The sequence below is a fragment of the Globicephala melas genome, chromosome 1 (assembly GCF_963455315.2).
Source record: "Globicephala melas chromosome 1, mGloMel1.2, whole genome shotgun sequence".
Lineage (NCBI taxonomy): Eukaryota > Metazoa > Chordata > Mammalia > Artiodactyla > Delphinidae > Globicephala > Globicephala melas.
In genome coordinates, this window is record NC_083314.1 from 25293480 (window position 1) to 25320068 (window position 26589).

General features: G+C 42.4%; 1 protein-coding gene across 2 annotated transcripts in view; it reads left to right on the top strand.

The window, feature by feature from the left end:
• SMYD3 (SET and MYND domain containing 3) overlaps positions 1 to 26589 on the top strand; it is a 713667-nt gene that overhangs the window by 684100 nt on the left and 2978 nt on the right. For both annotated transcript variants that reach the window (XM_030868516.2, XM_060305607.1), the window contains one exon: positions 11187 to 11295. In XM_030868516.2, the coding sequence (XP_030724376.1) occupies positions 11187 to 11295 (109 nt within the window). The remainder of the gene's footprint in view (positions 1 to 11186; positions 11296 to 26589) is intronic.

The following is a 26589-nucleotide window of genomic DNA, read 5'->3' on the forward strand; positions in this document are numbered from 1 at the left end:
CTCTGTGCTCTGCCTCTTCATCCCTCCTTCACCTCTAAACTCCTGGGAACCACTGATCTTTTTATTGTCTCCATAGTTTTGCCTTTTCCAGAATGTCATAGAGTTGGAATGTAGCCCTTTCAGATTGGCTTCTTTCACTTAGTATTATACACTTAAGGTTCCTCCATGTCTTTTCATAGCTTGATAGGTCATTTCTTTTTAGCACTGGATAATATTCCATTGTCTGGATATACCATAGTTTATTTATCCATTCACCTACTGAAGGACATTTTTGTTGCTTTCAAGTTTGGGCAGTTGTGAACAAAGCTGCTATAAATATCCATGTGTAGGTTTTTGCGTGGATGTTAAGTTTTCAACTCCTTTGGGTAAATACCAAGGCACACCATTCCTGGGTACTGTGGTTTAGTCTGTTTAGCATGTTTAGTTTTGCAAGAAACCACCAAACTCTTCCAAAGTGGCTGTACCCTTTTGCATTCCCACTAGCAATGAATGAGAACTGTTGTTCCACATCCTCGCCAGCATTTAGTGTTGTCAGTGTTCTGGCTATTCTAATAGATGTATACTGATATGTCATTGTTATTTTAGTTTGCATTTCCCTGATGACATATAATGTGGGGCATCTTTTCATATCCTTAATTGCCATCTGTGTATCTTCTTTGGTAAGATGTCTGTTCAGGTTTTTGGCCCATTTTTTAAATTGGTTTTTTTCCTATTGTTGCATTTTAAGAGTTCTTTGTATATTTAGGGTAACAACCCTCTATCAGATGTGTCTTTTGCAAATATTTTCTCCCAGTCTGTGGTTTATCTTCCCATTCTCTTGACATTGTCTTACAGAGCAGAAGTTTTTTATTTAATGAAGTTCAGCTTCTCAATTATTTCTTTCATGGATCATGTTTTTGTTGTTGTAACTAAAAAGGCACCACCACACCCAAGATCAATTTTGAATTCTTCTTTGTGAAGGGTGTTAAGATCTGTGTCTAGATTCTTTTTTTTTTTGGGCATATGGATGTCCAGTTGTTCCGGAAACATTTGTTAAAAAAAAAAAAACCTGCCTTTGTTCCATTGTATTGCCTTTGCTTCTTGGTCAAAGATCAGTTGACTGTATTTATGTGGGTCTATTCTGTTCCATTGATCCATTTTGTCTTTTCTTTCACAAATACAGTACCACACTGTCTTGATTACTGTAGCTTTACATTAAGTCTTGAAGTTGGGTAGTGTCAGTCCTCCAGTTTTAATCTTCTCCTTCAGTATTGTGCTAGCTATTCTGGGTCTTTTGCCTCTCCATAAAACTTTAGAATCAGTTTGTTGACATCCACAAAATATCTTGCTAGAGTTTTGATTGGGATTGCATTGAATCTATAGATCAAGATGGGAAGAACTGACATTTAGACAATATTGACTCTTCCTATCAGTGAACATGGAATATCTTTCCATTTATTCTGATTTTGTTCATCAGAGTTTTGTAGTTTTCCTTATATAGATCTTCTATATATTTTGCTAGATTTATACCTAAGTATTTCATTTTGTGGGTGCTAATGTCTCATTCTTTTTGTTAAAGTTTTGTTGAGATGTAATTAATTCACTTACCATACAATTTACCCATTTAAAGTGTACAATTCATTGTTTTTTTATTATGTTCAAAGATATGTGCAACCATCCACACAGTCAATTCTAGAACATTTTCATCACCTCTAAAAGTAACCTTGAACCTTTACCTCTCCATCTTGATTCTTGAAAGATATTTTTGAGGATATAGAATACTAGACTAGGAATAATTTTTCCTAGGCACATTGAAGGTATCATTCTACTGGCTTCTGGCTTTCACTGTCAGCCTTACTGTGACTCTTTTGAATATAATCTGTCTCCCATGATTGGAAAGAGGGGAAGCTTCCCTATTAGACCATTCACCATTGGGTAGACACTGAGCTTGCTCTTCTGCCCCGCAAGCTCCAAAAAGCAGATGAAGCCAGAGGTTTCAGCACACCAATATAGCAGTGGTTTTGTAATCCTGCTTACTTCTCAAGGGTACCTCTTCATTTAGATTTTGGCCTGACAGTTCTTTACTATCTTGCCAGCACGTTATTACTTTTAAAAATATTTATCTATCATTTTACATTGTTTTCAGTGAGATAATCAATATGGCTATTAAGCTTGCCATATTACCAGAAACAGCATTAAAACAGTTTTCATAAATCTGAACAGGCCCAAATGAATAAATAATTTATGAAAATAAATTTTAAAATTTCTACTCAAGGGCTTCTTTTTGGGAAATGATCTCAGAGTGATATGATCATCTGTGTATTCAGATATTTAGGGGATTTAGAGTACCTATCCAGAACTTCAGAGGTGTCTTTTATTGCCCATATAAGTGGACAGATAGACCTTGTACAGGACAAGTGGAACTTTTCTTTCTTTTTTTTAAGGTAGAAACTTTTTAAAACTTTATTATTTATTTTTATTTATTTTGTCTGTGCCAGGTCTTAGTTGCAGCGTGCAGGATCTTTTAGTGGCGGCAGGCGGACTTCTTAGTTGCAGCACGCGGACTCTTAGTTGCGGCATGCATGTGGGATCTAGTTCCCTGACCAGGGATCAAACCCAGGCCCCCTGCATTGGGAGCGTGGAGTCTTACCCACTGGACCACGAGGGAAATCCCCAAGTGGAACTTTTCTAATGAAAATCTCACTGCCATTTTTTTCCCAAGGACTTAATAACTAAATTATAGTTACAGTATAATTCAGTCATACTGGCTGGCCTTTTTGAAATATTTCAAAATAGTATTAAATATTCCATACCCTAAGAAAAAAGTGCTGTAAGATATGAGACAGGCAAAAGCCAGACAAAGGACAGTACTCTCACCATTATGAGTATTAAAAAGGACTATTTGCATACAGTGGAGTACCATCCTGCCTGCCTGGAAGATTCTGACCAGTTCTTTCCACTGTGCTGCATACAAGGCCAACCGCATGGACTGGCCTATGATGTCTCCCTGCTGTTAGCCAAACTGCCAGTGGGCCAGGCAGCACATGAGCAGGTCTGGAAAGAGCATGAGGAAATTTGAGCACAAATCCGCATTAAATGAAACTAAGCACACCTAAGTTGAAAGTTATACGTATGGGCAATGTCTTCTCTGTTCATTTTTCTAAAAAGAAAGCTAAAACTCAAACTTTTAGGTTCAAAATTGGACACAACCCTATCTGCATCATAAGTCTTTCCTTAAGGAGGCAGCTCCTGGCTACTCAGCCAGTATCTTCTTTCTCCAGACCCCACCAGGCTTCTCTTTGTGTTGCTACGTATTCAACTTGCATTCTAAAAAGAAACAGGCAAACATACAGGTGATCCAGGTGGGTCTTTTGGCTGTTGGAATATAACTATTTTGGTGCTATTAGGCTATCTTTTTACACTTTGCAACAAAATTGAGTGATTTTTTTTCCCATTGTTTATCTCAATATGGATGTAAAAGTGCGTTGCAACTAATTACCTTACATCCACTATCCCTGGAAACTTAATAATACTAGTTTGTGTTTATATGTGATTGACAGTCCCAAATGTTCTCCCATCTGTGTTCTTACCATCAGGTTAATTGTGATGTGAAGTGGTCACTCTGCTAACTGCTTGGAAGAACCAGGTCTTAAATCCAAATCTTCTCAAACTCCCTCATTCTAATTTATCTACCATAAAACCTCTGCTCCAGAGGCTGAATTACGTGAGCATTTAAAATAAACAAAAAGCTCTCTTGTACTTATTATCTGATTTAGAGATTCTTTCGAACAATGGATCATATACAAATAATTATAAATTGTCAAACTTCTGAGCGTACGAAAGCTCTGCCTTGTGAGTGAAGGACCTATTTGGTGGAAATTAAGAGAGGCAGAAATGCATTCTTTGTGTAAGGAAATGATCCTGCTTACTCATTTTATGGCATAAAAATGAACCCAAGAAAAATCTCATTGCATTGAGACAAAGTCTCAGTGTAACACTGTAAAATCCCATTGTGATGTGTGGTGGGATTGTAAGAAGCACTATGAATTTATTTTCCTATACTCAGGTGGCAGGAGGTGGTGGGGGGGTGGCAGAGCCATCTTTCTCAATGCTGTGGGGCTGACAGCACATGTCACAGATGGAGCAGGAGGTGAGGGTTCAATCTAGGCTGGAAGCCAGGACCTTTTTCTTTTGGAAACAAGTGAGAATTCATGGCCCTGATCCTCCTGTCACCAACAGAACCAAGCTGTAGAGGTAATGGAGAAGTAAGGCTTCATCACCCCACTTGGAGAGCAGCACCTCTCCAGACTGTGTGAATTAATTAAGAAATGGTAAGAAATAGTTCTCCTTGTTCTGAAGTTCCCAGTATAGTCTGTCCTTTTTTCTTTGGTTTGGTTTCCCAATGTTAGGATCTTTTTTTTTTTTTAACTAACAACAACAAAAATGTATCATATTACAAATAAAGCTACCCTACCACAAAGGCATAACTAACTTCCATACAGCAGCTGGTTTAACTCAGAAAGACCCTAAGGAACATCCTATGACTCTATCTGCCTTTTCATGCTTCCTTGTCTCAGTTACCCATGGTGTTTGACAATGAGTTTCTACACTTAAGGCCTAGAGCAAAGCTTGTTAATGCTGAGTGTGAGCTGCTGTTACATCTGCTGTTCTTCTAGCTATCAAGTAGTGTCGATCTGATGTCTTGACAGTGTGGAAGGCCACTGTATGCCACTCATTGTGTGTATCATTTCATTTCTATATAAGACTTAGAATTAAGTAAAATTCCAAAATCTTCTGAAACTTGGGGCAGTTATCTACCAGAGTCCATAACTTCAGAAGGTGAAAAAGTAAAACCCAGTGTCCTGCTTTTTTAATTATGAAAAATTTCAAACATACACAAAAATAGAATAATATAATGAACCTTCATATATCTATTACCCAGTTTCAATAATTATCAAGATTTTGCAACACTTAGTTTATCTCTCACCTTACTTCCCCCTCTTTTCCCCTTATTTGAATTATTTTATTCTTTTTGCAGTTCTTAGCTTTCATTACTTCTGAAAATTCTCAGCCATTATGGCTTTAGATATTGCTTCCGCCATCCTCTCCCATCTCTCATTTGAGATTCCAGTTTACCTATATGAGACCTGTGTTCCCCTTTATTTTCCATTTCCTCATCTCTCTTTGTTTTGCAACTGATATATTCTTTTGACCTGCCTTCCAGTTCTCTAATTCTTTCCTTGGCTGTGATAAGTCTGATGTTAAACTACTGAGATCTTAATTTCAGTTTTCTATTTTTCAGTTCTAGAATTTTCATTGGTTATGTTTTATATAATTTCAATTTTCTGCTAAAGTTCTTTTCTATTATTAAGTTTGCAAACATACTTTTTATAATTGTTTCTTAATTGATTTATTAGAGCCTCAATATCTGCAAACCTGTAGGTTTGTTTCATTGTTTATGTTTTTCTCTTGGTTTTCAGACAGTTCTTATCTTTTTGTATGCCTGATTATAAGTTTACTGAATGCAGGACATTGTATAGAAAAATTAGAGAGATAATTGAGACTCAGGATTATGTTATCTTCCTTCAGAGAGAATTTACTTTTGCTTTTGGCAGTCAGGGTAGAAACAGATCACCTTACTCCAGTCAGGGTTTGAAATGATTCAGTCTTTGGGAGGGCCAGTCTGTTTATGGCTTACCACTATTCCTGGATTGTAGCCCTTTGGTGGGGCTCACAAATGAAAGTTGGGGATGTTTACTGGAGCTCCTTCTCATCTTTGCTAAGCCCTGAACTCCAAGTTCTGTGTCTCCATATCCTTGAGACTGCCAAAACTTCTGCTCAGCTGTTTAGCCTATCTGCCTCTACTTTCAAATCAGCAAAGGGAAAAGCAGCAACAAATGTAAGAATCACTACTTGAGCTTCTGCTCTTTCTGCCATTTTGCCACATCCAGACCCCTGTCCCTCTGTGATTCTTTGACACCTTCAAACAGATTTTTTTTTTTTTTAAAGAAGATGTTGGGGGTAGGAGTTTATTAATTTATTTTTGCTGTGTTGCGTCTTCGTTTCTGTGCGAGGGCTTTCTCTAGTTGGGGCAAGCAGGGGCCACTCTTCATCGCGGTGCGCAGGCCTCTCACTATCGCAGCCTCTCTTGTTGCGGAGCATAGGCTCCAGATGAGCAGGCTCAGTAGTTGTGGCTCATGGGCCTAGTTGCTCCGCGGCATGTGGGATCCTCCCAGACCAGGGCTCGAACCCGTGTCCCCTGCATTAGCAGGCAGATTCTCAACCACTACGCCACCAGGGAAGCCCCAAACAGAATTTTATAAATATTTTGTCTAACGTTTCTTGTTCTTAGCACAGGGTTTGGTCTGAAACAAGGTAACCCACCATTGCTGGAAAGAGAAATTACGCTGAAGAAATTTAAATCAAAACTCAAGTCATTACATCATTTTATCCATGCATACTTCAGTTTGTATCTCTGAAAAATGTGGACATTTTCTTACCCACAATGCCATTTCATGTTCAAATTTCCTAGATTGAATCAGAAATGTCTTTTTACAGTTGTTTTAAGAAGCAAAAGGTCTGCAAATTACATTTGACTGTTGTATCTCTTAAGTCTCTTTTAATCTAGAGTGTTCTCCTCCCCTGCCATCTTTTTCTTTTCACGCCATTGACCTGTTGAAGATCCTGGGTGAAGGTCCTGTAGAATTTCCCGTATCTCTAATTTAGCTGGTTGCTTTTATTTGTTCCTCTACCACTTGTTTTTCCTATGAAATGGAATTTAACTTTATGGGCTTGATTAAATTTAGTTTCTTTGTTTCTGTTTTTGTTGTTTGGCAAGGATCCTTTATAGGTGGTGTAAAATCCTTCTTATTGCATCATATCAGGTAGCATGTAATATCTGGCTGTCCCACTTTAGTGATGCTAAGACTGATCAGTGGGTTCAGATGGCAACAACCTGATTTATCCATTTAAAAATTTTCCATCATTCTTTGATCTGCTGATTTCATCTAGTGATACTTTTTTCGTGGATTCTTCAAGAGTTGCAAAATGCTGATTTTTCTAATTCCATCATTAGAATTAGATTTCACATTAATCAGCTAAAATTCACATTTATCAGCTAAAATTCATACATTATAGCTATTTGGTTACTCTAAAATACAGTTTATAGAGTCAAGTTAAGCTCTTGTTTTAAATTCAGTGATGTATTTTATATCAGTTCTAAAAAATAACCCTAACAATAAATGGTTTTTCCTGTCATATAAATGTCAAAACTCTACCTGTAATGAAGCAATGTGATTGGTAATTGCATCATGTGGAAAAACCTCAGCAAGACCAACAACATGGGTCCTGCCAACATAGGTCCTGCCATGTTTTTCTCTACCCCCTTTTAACTTGAGACATTCCAGTTCCCTGACCCTCAGCCTCCTTGTAGAATATGGCAGCAAGATCCTGGTGCTTATGGGTCTGAATTAAACTAGCATGTGTGCTGCTGCTTTTCTCTGCTTGTTTAAACACCTTCTTCCTATACACTTATTCACCTCAGAAACACCAAGGGCACTTTTTCCATTCTAGGCCCAGCATCCTGGACCATGTGATTGTTAGCACCGTACCCATGAAAAGAAAATTTATAACACCCAAACAAGTAGAATGCCTTGCTGAATGATTTTGTTATTACATAGTTTGCTTATGTTTTTTGTGGCGGCATTTCAATTTCTGAATCTTGGAGTCAGCTCTGACTGCCAGACCCCAGCAAGTCTCCAGGTCCTGTTGAATCAGCTGTAGGCCATTTTTTGCATCAGATCCTTCTTTTCTGTTCTCAATACCACATCTTGACTCAGGTCTCTCTGCCTCTAGAGTCTCTTTTCCAATTTATCCTGTTTCCTATTCTGGTGAAACACCCTCAGCCCCTCTGTAGGGCCCAGCTGCCTGCAAGCAAAGTCTGAACCTCCTAGCTGGGCATGGATGCCTCTGCACAGCCTGGCCTCAGGTGCACCTCCTCTCCCGCTCTCCTTCGCTGCCGGTCAGATCATGCATTCACTGGCCCTTTGTCTCCAGCCTCCTGTACCATTGCCAGAGCTACCCGCCCTTCCCATGCTCCACATGCTGTCCTAGCAGCCCATCGCCTCTTCCAGTCTGAACCAGCTCAAGCTCTGCTGCTCCAAGGAATCTCCCTGATCACTGTGGTCTCCACTGCTTCTGGAGCACCCATTGTCTGTGCCGTGGTCTGGCAGCTCTCATAATCCTCTCTGTATCATAACTCAACTTACTTCACATCTGCAATCAGACTGTATCCTAAGCAAGGGCAGGGACTCACCGTGGGCTTCTTGCATCCTGTATGCACTGGGCCCAGTACCTGGCCTCTCCTAGCTACTACACCTTCCCGCTCAGACTCCTGTTTTAGTCCTTGCAGTCCTCAGGCATCCCTGATTCCTTCTCTGGTTCAGGCTCTCAGCCTGGCCTTGATTCCTGACAGTCTGTGATTGAAGACCTCTTGCAGGCCTCCTCTCATCACTGTCACACACGGTAAAGTTGATGAAAGCCCACGCCCTGGGTAGAGAACTTCTCCCAGCAGGAGTGAGCTTCACCGGTTTTCCTTGGGGTGCTATTCCAGCAAGTAATCATGATGCTTATTCCATATGTCAGCTGGGAGGCCTCCAGAAACAACCCAGGCACACACTCAGCACCCCTGCCAGAGCTGTTAGGCTGCTCCGTAAATATTTATGTGGAAGTCCCCCTCCCAGACACTTCCTCATCCTCTCCTGATTAAACTCCACTTCATTTTTTAAAATCTTTAAGCAACCGGAGCAAGTACCTTTCATGGAGTAATTATGCACCACTTTCTCTGCCACCATAGAACCAAAGATTTTCTTTCCTTCTGCTAACTGATGTGACAGACATCCACTTAATGGAATGATTATTAGTATGAAATTACATTTTGGCCTTTAAATTTAATTATGCCACATTCACAGCAATAAAATAAAGTTCCAAATGCAGGTGTGTTTTTCAAGGAAAGTGTCCAAGGCAATTAAGTACAGGGCAGTGGCGTCCTATATTTAAGCCTTTTGTCTGGGGAATCTTAAAATCTTTTCCACACAAGTAGATAATGATGTTCATTTTGTAAGGGGGAGAGGTGAAGTGACTGATCTCTTGGCATGCTCAGAAGACGACGGAAAATCCAGGACCCAGGTGTCCCCTTTGTTTCCCCCCTCCCCTCCCTTTTCAGTTCTTTAAGAGAAGCATGGCCGACCTTCTATTAATTTAAATACCTCTCTCTGAGGTACTGCTTTCTGCTTCTTTAAGAGCCTGAATGAAAAAAGTTTCTATATCACATTTCATGTGGGGAAGAGCTGAGGTTCAGGGAGAGGGAATGGTTTGAAGATAGTATACTAATCAGAGAACATACATGTCTCTCCTGATAAAGCTACCTCATCTCTATTACACAGTAGAGCCTAAATGTGGGTTCCATGACTAGTTCATAAATGAAAAGCAGAACAGTGCTTGGCACATGGTAAGCCCCGTATAAGCCATGACTCGGGCCTACAGGCAGGCACCTATGTTCTCTGGATGGGAAGCATCTGGAATGCACCCTCGCTCGTGCCATGCAACAGTTTGGATGTGTTTCCGTTCTCCCCACCCAGACAAACCTTCTCAGATCCTGGGGAGCCAGGTTAAGTCCTCTTACCCTCTTCCAAGAAACCTTCCCTGGTCCAACCAATCATCATAACTCTCCTTTTCATAACTCCTGTATCATTTTCTCAGTTCATTCCACACACTTGAACTGAGCATTGCCATCTACTAATTAACATAGGCTTCATCGGGACACTAAATCATGTTCTATTCTGTGATATTTTTAAACTGTGGTATGAATGTTTGCCTTGTGTCTCATGGGATTATTGGGCCTTGAGGGAAAAGATCATATATATACAGTATAGTATGTCCCCCGGCCTCAGGATCGATCTTGCACGTACAGCCGGAGGTCAGGAGACTTATCAGGCTAGAGGATGTGGGGGGCAGAAGGGGCCAAACTGTACACATTTTGTTGAATCTCACGTAATACATTCTTGTTGAATCGAGTTGAAATAACACTGGGTCTGAAACATAGTCCTGGGTTTTCATTCTTCAGTCCACTGCAACACCCTGTTCTATTCTGTTGGGTATGAAAGAGGTCAAGTATGTACAGAGTTCCTACATGCAACACGGTAGCAAGCACAGATGGGGTGTCTGAATCCAAAGAGTCCAGTGATATATATATATATATATATATGGAATCTAAAAAAAAAAAAAAATGGTTCTGAAGAACCTAAGGGCAGGACAGGAATAAAGACGCAGACATAGAGAATGGACTTGAGGACAGGGGGAGGGGGAAGGGTAAGCTGGGACGAAGTGAGAGAGTGGCATGGACATATAGACACTACCAAATGTAAAATAGATAGCTAGTGGGAAGCAGCTGCATAGCACAGGGAGATCAACTCGGTGCTTTGTGACCATCTAGAGGGGTGGGATAGGGAGGGTGGGAGGGAGACACAAGAGGGAGGGGATATGGGGATATATGTATACGCATAGCTGATTCAATTTGTTATACAGCAGAAACTAACACGTCGTAAATCAATTATACTCCAATAAAGATGTTAAAAACAAAAACAAAAAAACAGAGTCCAGTGATGACAGAATAAATACACGGGGCCTGTAAGAAAGGTGGACTCTGTGATGAATGATGGACTCTGCACTGAGACTCAGGGAGCTTTGCGGTTAAAAGGAGCGTGTGGGCGTTTCTATATGGGGAATCCTGAAAGTAAATGAAAATTCATTTACTTAACAATTATACACTGAGAGGCCAGCTTCTGGTCCAAGGTTATCCTGGGTGTTGGAGTTTCACGGGGGAGGTTGGAGGATAAGATTGGCACCTGGTCCCTACACCCCCTGCCAAATATAAACGCAGAGGTCTAGATTCTCTTCTTTTAGTGTTTATTAGAGAGGTATTCCAGTCCTGTCATTTTTTTCCCCAATGCAAAAGGCATTCTGGGGAACAGAAGACCAATAGTGTGCTTCTTCCCTCGGTATCACGTTCTCCCGGCTGCAGAGCTGATTCTTCTCAGTGGCTCACTGACATTCACACCCAGCATTTGCTCCCACTTTCATAGTCTCCTGACTGTGCTGACTGCACCAGTGAGAGCTACTGACACTGTTTGCCATTTGTTTTCTTCCAGGATTTTTTTCCCGGGAAACCATCCCGTCAGAGGCGTGCAGGTAATGAAAGTTGGCAAATTGCAGTTACATCAAGGCATGTTTCCCCAAGCGATGAAGAATCTGAGGCTGGTGAGTGTGCCAAGATCGCATGTAGTTCTGCCTGGAATACCTTTTCCTGGTTGTTGCTAGGCCTCTTCCTTGTGATTTCTAGCAACTCTACACACGTGTGTGTATGCACATGTGCAAGCACACATATGTACACACACGCGTACCCATAAATGTTAAAAACCAGCTTCAAAAAAAAAAAATGATTTGTGATGTTTGCTGATGTCTTTGGTATAAACATGCCCACCGTTGCTGATTTTAAACTCCCAATGTCAAATCAACCAGTTCACAAGAATCAGTAAAATTTAACAATCAATTCCTACTAACTGGTGCAAACTGGCCTCAGACACCACTGCGCCTGTGCCCTTCTCCACCGTGGACAGGCCACCCTTGTCCATGCCTCCCCACCCACAGAACAGAATCCACATTCCCAGCCCCCTGACCACCTGTCTGCAGACCACCTTTGCAGCCTCGTCACCTCCAGCCTCCCCCCGCCCACCTACACACACACACACCAGCTGGTGTACACTGAGCCGCTCACTGTTGCCCAGGCATGGTCTTTCCAAGCTGTCTCCTTTGCCTTATATGCCCTCCCCCGACCCCAGCCCCTGGGCCTGGCAGAACTCTACTGACCCTTTAAGGCCCAGGTGGAATGTTGTGTCCTCCCTGCCCCCCTACAACTCCGCTCACTCTGTCAGCTGAGCACTCATCACAGGGCAGCAGGAATACCTGCTGCCCCGCCCCCCAGGAGGCTGCGAGGTCTGGGACTTAGCAAGTATCCACTGTTGGAAGAAGGGAGGAAGGGAGCGAGGGCGAGAGGTCAATACAGTGCTAGCAACAAGTGCGGAGAAACTCAAGGGGGAGAACTGGGTGTGTGTTGGAATGCAGTGTTAAAGAGTGAATTTCGGGCTTCCCTGGTGGCGCAGTGGTTGAGAGTCCACCTGCTGATGCAGGGGACATGGGTTCGTGCCCTGGTCCGGGAAGATCCCACATGCCGCGGAGCGGCTGGGCCCGTGAGCCATGGCCGCTGAGCCTGCGCGTCCGGAGCCTGTGCTCCGCAACGGGAGAGGCCACAACAGTGAGAGGCCCGCGTACCGCAAAAAAAAAAAAAAAGTGTGACGCCTGTCCTCACCCTCTCAATGAGTCTCCTCTGCCACTAGGGCCCAGGGCTCTCTGCTGTCTTGGCCTTTCCACCCTGGAAGAACACCCCCTCACCCAAACCGTGGCTTCCAAAGGCAGAACTCAGGTGCTGGTCTGGTCCAGGCACTGGTGGCGGCTATGGAGAGCTGGTGTGTGGGCTTTCATGGGCAGCACCTGGCACTTTCCCAGGTCCTCTGGGCCACGATGCCCTTGTCCGCAGAAGGGTGGAGAGACCCGGGCCCTGAATCAGGATCTCTCAGGGAGTGTCTAGGGGCTGGCTGATCCACACTCAGATGGGAAAAATAACAGATGCCTAAGGGATTCTTACAAGTGAGATTCCCTAATGCTGGTTTCTGTTGATTGCTAGCCCTGTTGCCTTTTCCTGGTCTCTAACTGAAATCAGCCTGTGGTCAACTGGGAGAACACTAGGATGGCTGAAGGTGGCCAGCGCTTCCTGTTCTCTTTGCCTTGTCTGACGTCGTTACCAGACTGATGGAGAACACTGGAAGGCTCCTGCGGTCTCAGGAGAACTTTCCTTTTCTGGTCTGGCTAATGGTTGTCAACCAGTCAAATCAGTTGGGCAGAAAAGACTCACTGAGGGTCTACCCTGTGAATGTTCTGACGGGAAAACAATGTGGAGGAAATTTCCCACGTATATCATGGACCCAACCCAGGGTCACCTCCAAGTAGGCATTTTATAAGTGATCAAATTAGTCCTTGATGTTTCATGGGACTAGAAAGTATTAATACTGCTCACATGTACATGACTGATCGGGCCCTCATGACAGCTGACAGCCATCTGAGGCCAGCGGGCCAGGCATTTCCGTGTCCATTTGAAAACTGAAGGCGCTAAGGAGGCTTTGAGTCACACTGAACCAGAGCCAGGTCCAGTCTGTTCGATTTAATCTAACATGTGTTGATTAAATGCTTCTGTTAATCTGAATAAGGCCCAGTGTTGTCCTCACAGTTCAGTGGAGGAGACAGACACGTGAACACGTCATCAGATCCAGGCTGGGATCCGAGGCTCTAGACTGGCCCAGCAAATAACTGAGACTCTCTAGTAAGACTCAGTGTAGAAACCCCTTCAGATCCCACTGAGCTCCTGGTGCCAACTCAGAGGAGGACGTGAAAGAGAAATCTGAGGGGATTTGGATCTTTTCTACTCTTCACGTGAGGCTTTATCATTGCCATTGCACGCAGGACTCTCGATGGAGACATCTCACACCCTCAGCTGCAAAGACAAGCATGAACGAACCCACACTGACGTCTAGATACAGATTTACGGGATATTTGTGGGCCAGGCGTATCACCAGTCCTTCTTGGGACACTCTTGCTGCCCTTTGATACCCTTCGTGCCCTGTTCCATTCTGTCTTCCTCACGTCCTTCTTGTGAGCTTGCCTCATTTCCTCCAGAAGCCTCCCTTGGTGATTGTTTTAGCATCTTCTGCTCCTGGTACCAAAGATAAGCCCACATATGGACCCTGACAGCTGCCAAGTGAAAGACCTCGGAGCAGCATCAGAACGTCTGTCGTGAGGCCTGGCGCTAGTCATGGCCCCACCCAAACTTCCTGCTTGGCGCTGGAAGAGACACGGAGTCTCCTGGGTTCTGATATCGACCAGAAAGCAGATGTTCGCCCCGGGAGTGTCACGTAGTAGGAAGACACTCGGATTCAGAGTTCAGGTTCCAGTCCCGTCATTTACTACGTTTATGACTTGAAGCAAGTCTCAATCCCTCTGAATATAATTTTCTTATTTTAAAAATGAGGATCATACCTACCCCATAGAGTTATTTTAGAAGTCGATAAGGTAGTGCGTAAGGGTGTGTTTGGCTGAGTCCCAAGTGTTTGGAGAGTATAAAGGATTATTATTGTGTAGGAACCCTTGTTCTGACCACTCCCTCACTATCTAGTCCTTTTAGCACTTGCATTTGGAGTTTGGGGTTATACAGTGTTTCCCCTGTTGAACAATTATATTATAGAACTGCTCCCCAGCAGTTCACATGGGTGTGTTCCATTTCCTGGAGGTGAGTGGGAATTCCACAAGATACCTTTTGTATCTCCTGGGGCTACCAAACCTAGACACATGCCCTGAACACAGCAAGTTCTATCAAGGACACCTAATTGAATGAATGGATTTTTTAATGAGGAGAGGTCTTTAAAAGCACCACCCTGGCCCTGTTCTTTTAGCTAATATGTATATGTACTACGTATGTGACTAGTGGACCAGATCTTCTCAGGACATATGCTGACCATTTACTAGCAGGGTAAGGTTCTGCCCACCCAATTCCAATGTGTGGCAGGGGTTTTCCCGCTTCAACAAGCAATTCTCAGACACAGCTGGGTGTCCTACGGTTCAACTCAGTTCTGACACCATTTACCTGGAGATGGCATCAGATCCCACTGCCCCCCGAGATCGCCTTCCACACTTCAGACGCCAGTCACAAGCCCAGGCTGTCACATAGGCTTCAGACTGACTGGCTATGGCTTAGCGGTGCCGAGGATGCCACCACGGTTTTGATTAATTTGCTAAAGCAGCTCACAGGATTCCAAGAAACATTTTACTTACTAAGATCACCAGTGTATTACAAAAGGCTATGAATCAGAAGCAGCCAGATGGAAGAGATGCCCATAGGGCGTCTCTCCGAGTTCACCGCTTTCCACGAATCTCCATGTGTTCACCAACCTGGAAGCGTTCAAACTCTGTCCTTGTGGGTTTTTATGAAGGCTTCACTACAGAGGCATGACTGATGAAATCACTGGCCATTGGCGATTGATTCAACCTCCAGTTCCTCTTCCCTGAAAGTTCCAACCGTCTTATCCTATGGTTGGTTATCCTAGCAACCAGTCCCCATCCTTAGGTGCTTCTGAAAGTCACCTTATTAAAATAATAAAGACACCTTGATCATTCTCATCACAGGAAATTCCAAGGGTTTTAGGAACTCAATGCCAGAAATAGGGATGAAGACCAAGTATATATTTCTTATTGTATATCCCAGTATCACACAGAGGGACAGGCTGCACACCTCCATCTTTTTGCAAGTTCACAGCACCTGTGAGTCTAGAAGCAGGGCAGTTTCGTTCTGCAGAACACCTCTCCTCCCGAGCTTTCTCAGGGCTCAGGTAACCCAGAGAGGGGCAAGGGAAGATATGTTCTTGCCTTTTTTAAACTGATGTTCTCTTTCGACTGGCACCCCCAGACATTCTTCCTTAGAAACTCTGGAAATAATGGGATGAACGAGTTTGAATAAGGGTTTCAGAGGCTGAGTTTGAAAACAAAAATAAATGAGAAAAGCTTCAGAAACAAAAATTAGGTACAGATTCAATTAGGCCCGGCCTCCTCCAGGAAAGGAATCCTCTTCGCCCAGTTCTGATTTGGTTTAGGCTCCCATCTCCCCTGGGCTCAGCTGAAATTCTTGGGATTGCTGCCACAGGACAGTCCTGGGCTCCCTTCACCGTACCTCCCTCTTGCTTTCTCCTGTCTCTAATCTATTTTCATTTCTTCCCATTTATTTCTTAGAAGGATTTTGTTAGCCACTAATTTGACTTCTTGGACCTCAGGGGCAACCATTCTCATCTGGCCTGTCTTGTCAGTGAGCCTGCTTCTTTTCTGTGAGCTCTGCATGCTGCCAGCTCCCTCACCCTGGGCTACACTAGCTGCTTTGTTGGTAGTGCCTTGTTAACTGAAGTCAGGCTGGAAAAAGTCCAACTTCTTCCCCCTCAATAACCATTTTTTATTTAGATGTAAATTTCTTATATTACACTGTAATGTTTTTTCTCTTCTCATTTCATTATGTTGAAGCATGGTACACTTTGAGGATCTTTTTAGCTTTTTCTGGACCTGAACAGGGAGCTCAGGCCCAGTCCCCAGCACAGCTCCTCTCATACCCACATGGTTACTAGCTATTCCAGCTCATGCAGGCAAAGCTCCAAGCACATGCTGGTCTCTCTCTACTCCAGCCTGCACCCTGATTTCAAGCCCCTCTAAATGGATGATTTAGAGCCTGCAAGTCTATTGCTCCCATTTCTTAATCTGCTACAATGATTTTTAACCTCTTTGGTCACGCTCTTTTTTAGGAACTGTGTGAGGACCACTGACTCACCAGAGAAAATGCACATACACACATTTTTTTAAAAAATTGGGGTATAGTTGCTTTATAATGTGTTAGTTTCTGCTGTACAACGAAGTGAATCAGCTATCTGTATACATATATCCCCTCCCTCTTGGACCTCCCTCCCACCCCCCCCCATCCCGCCCATCTAGGTCGTCACAGAGCACCGAGCTGAGCTCCCTGTGCTATACAGCAGGTTCCCACCAGCGATCTGTTTTACACATGGCAGTGCACATACGTCAATCCCAATCTCCCAATTCATCCCACCTCCCTGCCCCCCACCCCGTATCCACACTGCACAACATTTTTTTTTTAATATTTGGTGGGGAAGGGGGTTATAGGCCCGCGGTCTCAACGTTAAAAAGCTCTCGTCTAAATGCAAAACATCACCTTAACATGTGGGCAGATGGGAGGGAGAGGGGGAGGACAAGGGGGCATGCAGAGGTGACGTGCCACAATCATCAGTAGTGCCTTCAAAGAGTCGTTTGGCAGAGTCCCTGCCTCTGATGTTTATGACCGTCCCCTACTGACTTAAAACAGAGACTATCAGTTTCAAGAGTATGTTGCTGAACCAAAGAAAGAGAAGATAACTAAGAGAATAATCATAGAATGAAAGCATAGTGATTAAGTTACATTACAGGAAACAAGCAGAAATTTACCTACCAGACAGTGTAAGCCCGGCAGTGACCAGGAACCAAGTGAGGAACCTGGACTTGTACTTCCGCCTGGCAGTAGCATGGTGTCATCTGCCGTACTCCTGCTGGAGCAATACTGGAGAGAGCCAGCTAAAACAGAAAGTTTACATGAAAGTCAGAATCTCAGCCTAATACTCAAAATGTCCAGGTTTCAACTGAAAATCCCTCATCATACCAAGAACAAGGAAGATCTCAATCTTCATGGAGAAAAAGACAATCGACAGATTGCAACTCCAAGATAACAGATTTTAGAATTATCTGACAAAGATTTTAAAGCCAGTCATACATGTGCTCAAACAAGCAATTACAAACATCCTCAAAACAAATGAAAAAACAGAACCTCAGCAAAGAAATAGAAGATAGAAAGAAGCAGCAAACAGAAATTTACGAAATGATAAATACAATTACCAAAATATACAGACTGGAACTTAACAACAGAATGGATAGAGGAATGAGTTAATAAAGAACTTGGGGCTTCCCTGGTGGCGCAGTGGTTGGGAGTCCGCCTGCCGATGCAGGGGATGCGGGTTCGTGCCCCAGTTCGGGAGGGTCCCACGTGCCACAGAGCGGCTAGGCCCGCGAGCCATGGCTGCTGGGCCTGCGCGTCCGGAGCCTGTGCTCCGCAGCGGGAGAGGCCACAGCAGTGAGAGGCCCGCGTACCCCCAAAAAATAAAAGATAAAAAAATAATGAACTTGAAGATAGAACAATATAAGCTGTCCAATCTAAAAAACAGAGATAAAATGACTAAAAAAGGTAAAATTGAACAGAGCTTCAGGGACCCACGGTACCTATAACAAAAGATCTAACAGTGGAGTCCCAGAAAGAGAAGAGAAAGAGGGCAGTAAAAGTACTTGAAGAAATAATAGTGAAAGCACTCAAATTGAAAAAAAGTAAAATTCTCTCTCTTCATAGATGACATGATCTTATATGTAGGAAACCCTAAAGATACCACAAAAGAAATTGTTCCAACTAAGAAATTCAGCAAAGTGGGAGGATGTAAAATTAACATGCAACAGTCAGTTGTGTTTCTATACACTGATAGGGAATGATCCCAAAAGGGAATGATCCCAAAAGGAAATTGAGAAAACAGTTCCACTTCTAATAGCATCGTACAGAATAAAATAATCAGCAATTAACTTAATCAAGGAGGTAAAAGACTTATACACTGAAGACTATAAAACACTGCTGAAAAAAATTAAAGATGACATAAACAGAAAAATATTCCATGTTCATGACTGAAAGATTTAATATCATTTTAAGATGTCAATACAACCTAAAGCAATCTATAGATTCAATGCAATCTCTGTCAAAATCCCACTGACATTTTTTTTTAGAATTGGAAAAATCCATCCTAAAATCCATATGAAACCTCAAGACCCCAATAGCATAACAATATTGAAAAAGAAAAAAAAAGTTGGAGGACTCACACTTTATGATTTCAAATTTTGCTACAAAACTACAGTAATCGAAACAACATGGTACTGGCATAAAGACAGCCATATAAGCCAATGAAATTGAATAGAGAGCCAGAAATAAACTCTCAGATATATGTCAAATAATTTTTGACAAGGGTGCCAAGACTACTCAGTGAGGAAAGGACAGTCCATTCAATAAACGGTGTTGAGAAAACTGGATATCCACATGCAAAAAATAAAGTTGGACCCTTACCTAACACTATATTTTTAAAAACTAATGCATGGATTAAAGACCTAATATAAGAGCTAAAACTATAAAACTCTTAGAAGAAAACAGAAGAAAAGTTTCATGAGACTGGATTTGGCAATGACTTTTTTGGATATGCCACCAAAGGCACAGGCAACAAAGAAAAAATACACGAATTGAACTTCATCAAAATTTTAAATGTTTGTGCATCAAAGGATGCTACCGACAGAGTAAAAAGGCAACCCACAAAATGGAACAAAATATTTGCAAATCACGTATCTGATAAGTGAATAATTTCCAGAATATAGAGAGAATGCCTAAACTTTAATAACAATACCAAAACAGCCCGATTCAAAAATTGGCAAAGGACCTGAATAGACATTTCTCCAAAGAAGATATGCAAATAGCTAAAAATCACATAAAAAGGTGCTTAACATCACCAATCATTAGGGAAATGCAAACCACAACCACAATGAGATACTACTTCTCACCTGCTAAGATGGCTATTATTAAGAAAAAAACCAGAAAACAACATGTATTGGTATGGATGTGGAGAAACTGGAACCCTTATGTATTACTGGCAGGAATGCAAAATGGGGCAGCCACTGTGGAAAAATAGTATAGCAGTTCCTCAAAAATATGAAACATAGAATTACTATTTGATCCACCAATTCCACTTCTGGGTATAAACACAAAAGAATTGAAAGCAGGGACTTGAACAGATATTTGTACACCAATGTTCACAGCGAGCATTATTAACAATAGCTTAGCTAAAAGGTGGAAACAACCTAAATGTCCATGGACAGATGAATAGATAAACAAAATGTGGAATATACAGACAATATTATTCAGCCTTAAAAATGAAACCACATGGATGAAACTTGAAGACATTATGTGAAATAAGCCAGTCACAAAACTGGCTTAAATATTATATGATTCCATTTATATCAGGTATGTAGAGTAGTCAAAAACATAGAGACAGAAAGTAAAATAGTGATAACCAGGGGCTGGAGAGAGAAGGGAATGGAGAATTGTTGTTTAGTGGGTACACAGTTTCAGTTTGGGATAACACAGAAGTTCTGGATGTGGATAGTGGTAGTGGTTGCACAACAATGTGAATGTAATTAATGCCACTGAACATAAAAAAATCGACCTGGGGATTCAAGAAGGTAACTGATTGTGAAAATGACTATACTGCCCAAGGCAATGTACAGATTCAATGCAATCCCTATTAAATTACCAATGGCGTTTTTTACAGAACTAGAACAAAAAATCTTAAAATTTGTATGGAGACACAAAAGACCCCAAATAGCCAAAGCAGTCTTGAAGGAAAGAAACGGAGCTGGAGGAATCAGACTCCCTGACTTCAGACTATACTATAAAGCTACAGTAATCAAGACAATATAGTACTGGCACAAAAACAGAAACATAGATCAATGGAACAGGATAGAAAGCCCAGAGATAAACTCAGGCACCTATGGTCAACTAATCTATGACAAAGGAGGCAAGGATATATACAATGGAGAAAAGACAGTCTGTTCAATAAGAGGGGCTGGGAAAACCAGACAGCTTCATGTAAAAGAATGAAATTAGAACACTCCCTAACACCATACACCAAAATAAACTCAAAATGGATTAGAAACCTAAATGTAAGACCGGACACTATAAAACTCGCAGAGGAAAACATAGGAAGAACACTCTTTGGCATAAATCACAGCAAGATCTTTTTTGACCCACCTCCTAGAGAAATGGAAATAAAAACAAAAATAAACAAATGGGACCTAATGAAACTTAAAAGCTTTTGCACAGCAAAGGAAACCATAAACAAGACGAAAAGACAACCCTCAGAATGGGAGAAAATATTTGCAAATGAATCAACGGACAAAGGATTGATCTCCAAAATATATAAACAGCTCATGCAGCTCAATATTAAAAAATCAAACAACCCAATCAAAAAATAGGCAGAAGACCTAAACAGACATTTCTCCAAAGGAGACATACAGATGGCCAAAAGGCACATGAAAAGCTGCTCAACATCACTAATTATTAGACTAATGCAAATCAAAACTACAATGAGGTATCACCTCACACCAGTTAGAATGGGCATCATCAGAAAATCTACAAACAACAAACGCTGGAGAGGGTGTGGAGAAAAGGGAACCCTCTTGCACTGTTGGTGGGAATGTAAATTGATACAGCCACTATGGAGAACAGTATGGAGGTTCCTTAAAAAACTAAAAATAGAATTACCATATGACCCAGCAATCCCACTACTGGGCATACACCCAGAGAAAACCATAATTCAAAAAGGCACATGCACCCCAGTGTTCACTGCAGCACTATTTACAATAGCCAGGTCATGGAAGCAACCTAAATGCCCATCGACAGATGAATGGAATAAGAAAATGTGGTACATATATACAATGGAGCCATAAAAAGGAACGAAATTGGGTCATTTGTAGAGACATGGATGGACCTAGACACTGTCATAAAGAGTGAAGTAAGTCAGAAAGAGAAAAACAAATATCGTATATTAATGCATATATGGAATCTAGGAAAATGGTACAGATGAACCGGTTTGCAAGGCAGAAACAGAGACACAGATGTTGAGAACAAACATATGGACACCAAGAGGGGAAAGCCACGGTGGGGCGGGGGACAGTGGTGGTGGTGGGATGAATTGGGAGATTGGGATTGACATGTATACACTGATGTGTATAAAATTGATGACTAATAAGAACCTGCTGTATAAAAAAAAATTTTTTTAAAAACCTACAAAAACTTAAAGGAAAAAAAAAACCTAAGTGAATCCAAATAAGAAAAATCCAAAGAAATGCACATCAAGATTCATCCTAGACAAACTTCTGAAAACTAAAGACAACAAAAATATCTTAAAAGCAGCAAGAGAGGGGCTTCCCTGGTGGCGCAGTGGTTAAGAATCCACCTGCCAATGCACAGGACACGGGTTCAAGCGCTGGTCCAGGAAGATCCCAAATGCTGCAGAGCAGCTAAGCCTGTGCACCACAACTACTGAGCCCGCATGCCACAACTACTGAAGCCCACACGCCTAGAACCCATGCTCCACAACAAGAGAAGCCACCACAATGAGAAGCCTTCACACCGCAAGAGTAGCCCCCACTCACCACAACCAGAGAAAAGCCCGCGCGCAGCAACAAAGACCCAACACAGCAAAAAATTTAAAAAATTTAAAACTTTTTAAAAAAGCACGAGAAAAATGACATCTTCCTTATAGGAGAAAAACAATTTGAGTTACAGTGGCTTTCTCATTAAAAACCATGAAGGCCAGGGACTTCCCTGGTGGTCCAGTGGTTAAGACTCTGTGCTCCCAATGCAGGGGGCCTGGGTTCGATCCTGGTCAGGGAATTAGATCCCTCATGCCACAGCAAAGATCCCGCATGCTGCAACTAAAACCAGATCCTGCGTGCTGCAGTGAAGATCCCACACGCAGTATTGAAGATCCCACGTGCTGCAACTAAGACCCGGTACAGCCAAATAAATAAATATTAACAAACAAACAAACATGGAGGTCAGATGAAAGTGGCACATTTTTCAAGCACTGAAAGAAAAGAACTGTTGAGCCAAAAACCAATACTCAGCAAAATAGCCTTCAAGAGTTAAGGGAAAATCAAAACATTCTCAGATGAAGGAAAAGTAAGAGAATTTGTCACCAGCAGACCTATTCTAAAAGGATCGCTAAAGGAATTCTCTAAACAGAAAGTAAATAATAAAGGCAGGAATCTTTGAACATCAGGAAGAAAGAACATGGTAAGCAAAAGTAAGGGTAAGTAAAATAGACTTTCATTCTCCTCTTGAGTTTTTTAGATAATCTTTTGACAGTTGAAACAAAATTTATAACACTGTCTCCTGTGGTTCTAAATGTATATAGTGGAAATATTTAGGTCAATTATATTTGACAATTATATGTCTATGTCTCTCTCTATATATATACACACACAAACAAATACACTCAAAAACATTACAGAATTCTAAAAAAAAGTAGTAATCCACCAGAAATGCAAGAAAAAGAAAATAGAAGCAAAAAAGAAAAAAACAGAAAAATTTTTTTAATGGCAAACTTAAAACCCTAATATATGAATAACCACATTAATTATGCAAGTGATCTATGTAAAAAATATAAATTGTCTAAAATATACTAATTAAATGACAGAGGTTATTAGAATGGATTTTTTTAATGACCCAACTATATGCTGTCTATAGGAAACTCGCTTTAAATATAGGCACGTTGAAAGTAAAATGATGGAAAAAGATATATCATGAAAACACCATTCATCAAAAGAAAGCTGGAGTGGCTATATTAATATCAGATAAAGTCGATTTTAGAGCAAAGAAAATGTTGCTAAAGACAGAGAAGGACATTATATAATGGGGAAAAAAGGTCAATTTACCACGAATACACAGCAATTCTAAATGTGTATGAACCAAACAACCCAGTTGCCAAATGTGGGAAACAAAAACTGATAGAACTAAAAGAAGAAATAGATACTAGACTTATGGATACGAGTATAGCTGGGGACATCAGCACTCCCTGTCAACTACTGACAGGACAACTAGACAGAAAACCAGCAAGGATACAGAAGGATTCAACAACAGGATCAAATTGACATTTATAAAACTCCACCCAGCAGTAGCAAAATACACTTCTTTTCAAGTACCCACAGAATGTATACCAAGAAGGACCATATTCTGGGCCATAAAACAAGTCTCAATAAATGTAAAAGGATTCCTGTCATACAAAGTAAATTCTCTGACCTCAGTGGAGTTAAATTAGAAATCAATAACACATTTTGAAATGAAACCAAACCTGCACCTCCTAGCTCTGTGTCTGGGACTTGCTTTGTCCACAGAATTTATCTAGTCCAATCTCCTCGTTATTCAAGTGAGGAAACCGGAGCTCAGGGAGGAGACATGATGTCTTCAGGGTCTCTCAGGTGCTCAATAAATATGCATTGGATCGATTGATTAGTTAAACATAACAACACAACAGCAACTCTTTCTGGAATAGCTACTCCCACTGGAAGGCACAGACCTGAGCTCACCATGTCAGTAACCGCTTCTGGGGTCTCTCCTCTGGAACCCCAGCACCTTACATCCCCCTTTATCACACACTGTCCTGCTAGAACCCTGATTTCTGGCTGTGCCAGAGCTCCTCCCAGGGCAAGGACCAAGTCTTGTTCATGACAGCTGCTTAGCCGATATTTAGTGTATGAATGGATAGATCTTTTCTTTAAGGAATCTTGCCTCCCAGGAGGACAGGTCCTCTCGGTGGATTCTGTACAAGGTGGAGAGCACAGTGGATCAGCAGGGGTGCTGTGAGCTCAGGAAGGTCATCCAAGGCTTTGGGATTTCCTGCTGCCCCTTGTGAAGGGCTGCCGTGGCTCTGCAGCTGCTTGATGGGTTGCAGGTCTGTCTTCTTACGTGTCCTGCTTTGGATGCCCCAGCGCACGCCCACCACCTCCCACCCCTCTACTCTGCTTTCATCCTGAGGTGGGCAGAGTAAGAAAACTTGCCTGCATTTTCCCCTCCTGTGATCTGATTCCAGAGGTTTTTATCATGCATACATTTCTTTTCCCTCTGATTTATATCCATATTTAAATCCTGCTTGGGGAAGTCATTATTGAATTCCCTCAGGCTTTTTGTAGAGAGTATATGAGATCCTTGATAAGCTTAATATATTTTTATTAAAAATTAATAAGAAAGCTATATTGTTTGCAACTTTAAATCATAATTTAATTCATTTTATTTAATGTATGACCCACAATTCTACAATTACTTAAAAGAAAAAAAAAAGCTGTGATGAGATTGAAATCAGTTCTGGGGACCCGATCTTTCAAAGAACCTCTCTTTACTCCTGAGTGAGCCATGCCTGTCATGTGGCAGGCAGTCTGTGCTTCCCTTTCTCATGTGACATTTAGAGTCAGTACACGGGCGGCAGCAACACCCCCTTGAAGGCTTCCAATAGGTCCTCTGTGGAAGAATACAGGCAGGCTCTTTTTAAATGCTACCGTTAAAAAAATAAAATTTAATGGAAAGAGATAAGCTTTTCCCAGCACAGGCTGGCTCTGATTTTATATTTCCTGAATCTGTTTTACACATTGCTGCAGGAAATTAAATCAAAATTGTTCTCTCTGACACGTGCATGTGTGGCAGTTGGGAGGGGCTGAGAGAAGGGAGACACAGAGCTACAGGAAACAATTGTCCTGGTTTGTCAGAGATTTACTATAACTTTGTTTTGGGGGGAAGAAAAGACCTCCTCATCTTCTTGCTGGGCTGAGGAGCTGTGGCCGCCATGCAGAGGCAGCCTGTGCTGACAGCTACCTAGGGCTCCCTTCCTACATCGCTGAGAACTGCTGCCCCAGCTCACCTGTAGGCCCAGGTGATGTCCAAGACAAGGACCAGACGTCCTGCTGGACCAAGTCTGAGTTTTGGCTTCCCGTCCTGTATACTCAACCTGCCATATTACTCTCATACACACACGCACACACACACACAGAGAACATAGTCATCACCATAGTTTGCACATTACTAAATCCTATTTCTTTTTTTCTCTCCTTTTCTCTTCTACCCCACCCATCACTCAGAGAAAATTACAGTGTTTACTTGTTAACCCTATTTATACTTGGTTTTACCTTCTAGACAAATGGTATGGATTTTTTCCAGTCCCTTCAATGTGGTCCTCTGCACCCAGCTATGCCCATTTCCTCTCTGCTTCCAGCCACCCCTGTGGATAGGATCCTCTAACCTTAGTATCTCAAATCCTACACATACACACCCAGGCGTTGCCCCCGCCCCACTTTTGCTACCGGTGCTGCATTCACCACCAGATAAGAGAACGTAGGTCACAACCAGCAGCATCTTGACTAGGAAGACCTTCATGGCTCCTCAGGGTGTCTCAGAAGCCACACGTCAGAGACCCTCCAGGCCCTCTCCTTGGTCACTGAAGACTGTTTGCAGGTGGAGGCTGCACAGTGCAGTCATGGAATGAACACGGGGTTCACCCTGGGCTCCCTCTCAGGCCAAACATGAGGACATTGCGCCAGATGGTCTTTATGGCCCTCCCGCAAGGAAGCAGGCTGGGAGGTATGGAAGTGAGGCCTGGGGAAGGCCAGGTGGCTTCCCTTCCTGGCTGTGGCTCTGCAGTTCGTGAAGGGTTGCAGGGCCGGAAGCCTCCTCTGATGCTCAGGCACCTGCTGTGCTGTGGGATGAGCAGGAATGAACAGGAAGACTCCAGATCAGCCACAATTAACTTTGTCTCTTGAGGAGTAGGCCTTATTCTTTTTTTTTTTTTTTTTTTTTTTGCGGTACGCGGGCCTCTCACTGCTGTGGCTGCTCCCGTTGCGGAGCACCTGCGCCACCAGGGAAGCCCCATAGGCCTTATTCTTAAAGCTGGAAGGGAGGAGAAAGTGAAACGTATGACTGGAAGAAAGGCAGCGAGGAAGGAAGCTGGAGCTATAATACGTCTGAAAACGTGCAGATCGACCTTACCCTTCAGAGTGGTATGAAGATGACTGTCATGTAGCCTCTGAGTCAAGTCCCTGAGAAGCACAGAACATTCTCCAGATGAGGAACCTGGAGAAATAAAACAGGAGGACACAGAGAAGCTGATCTGGGAGTTCTCCTGAGAAACGAGGCCAGGCCCTCACCCAGCAGAGAGCTGTGAGGGGCCGGGAGGG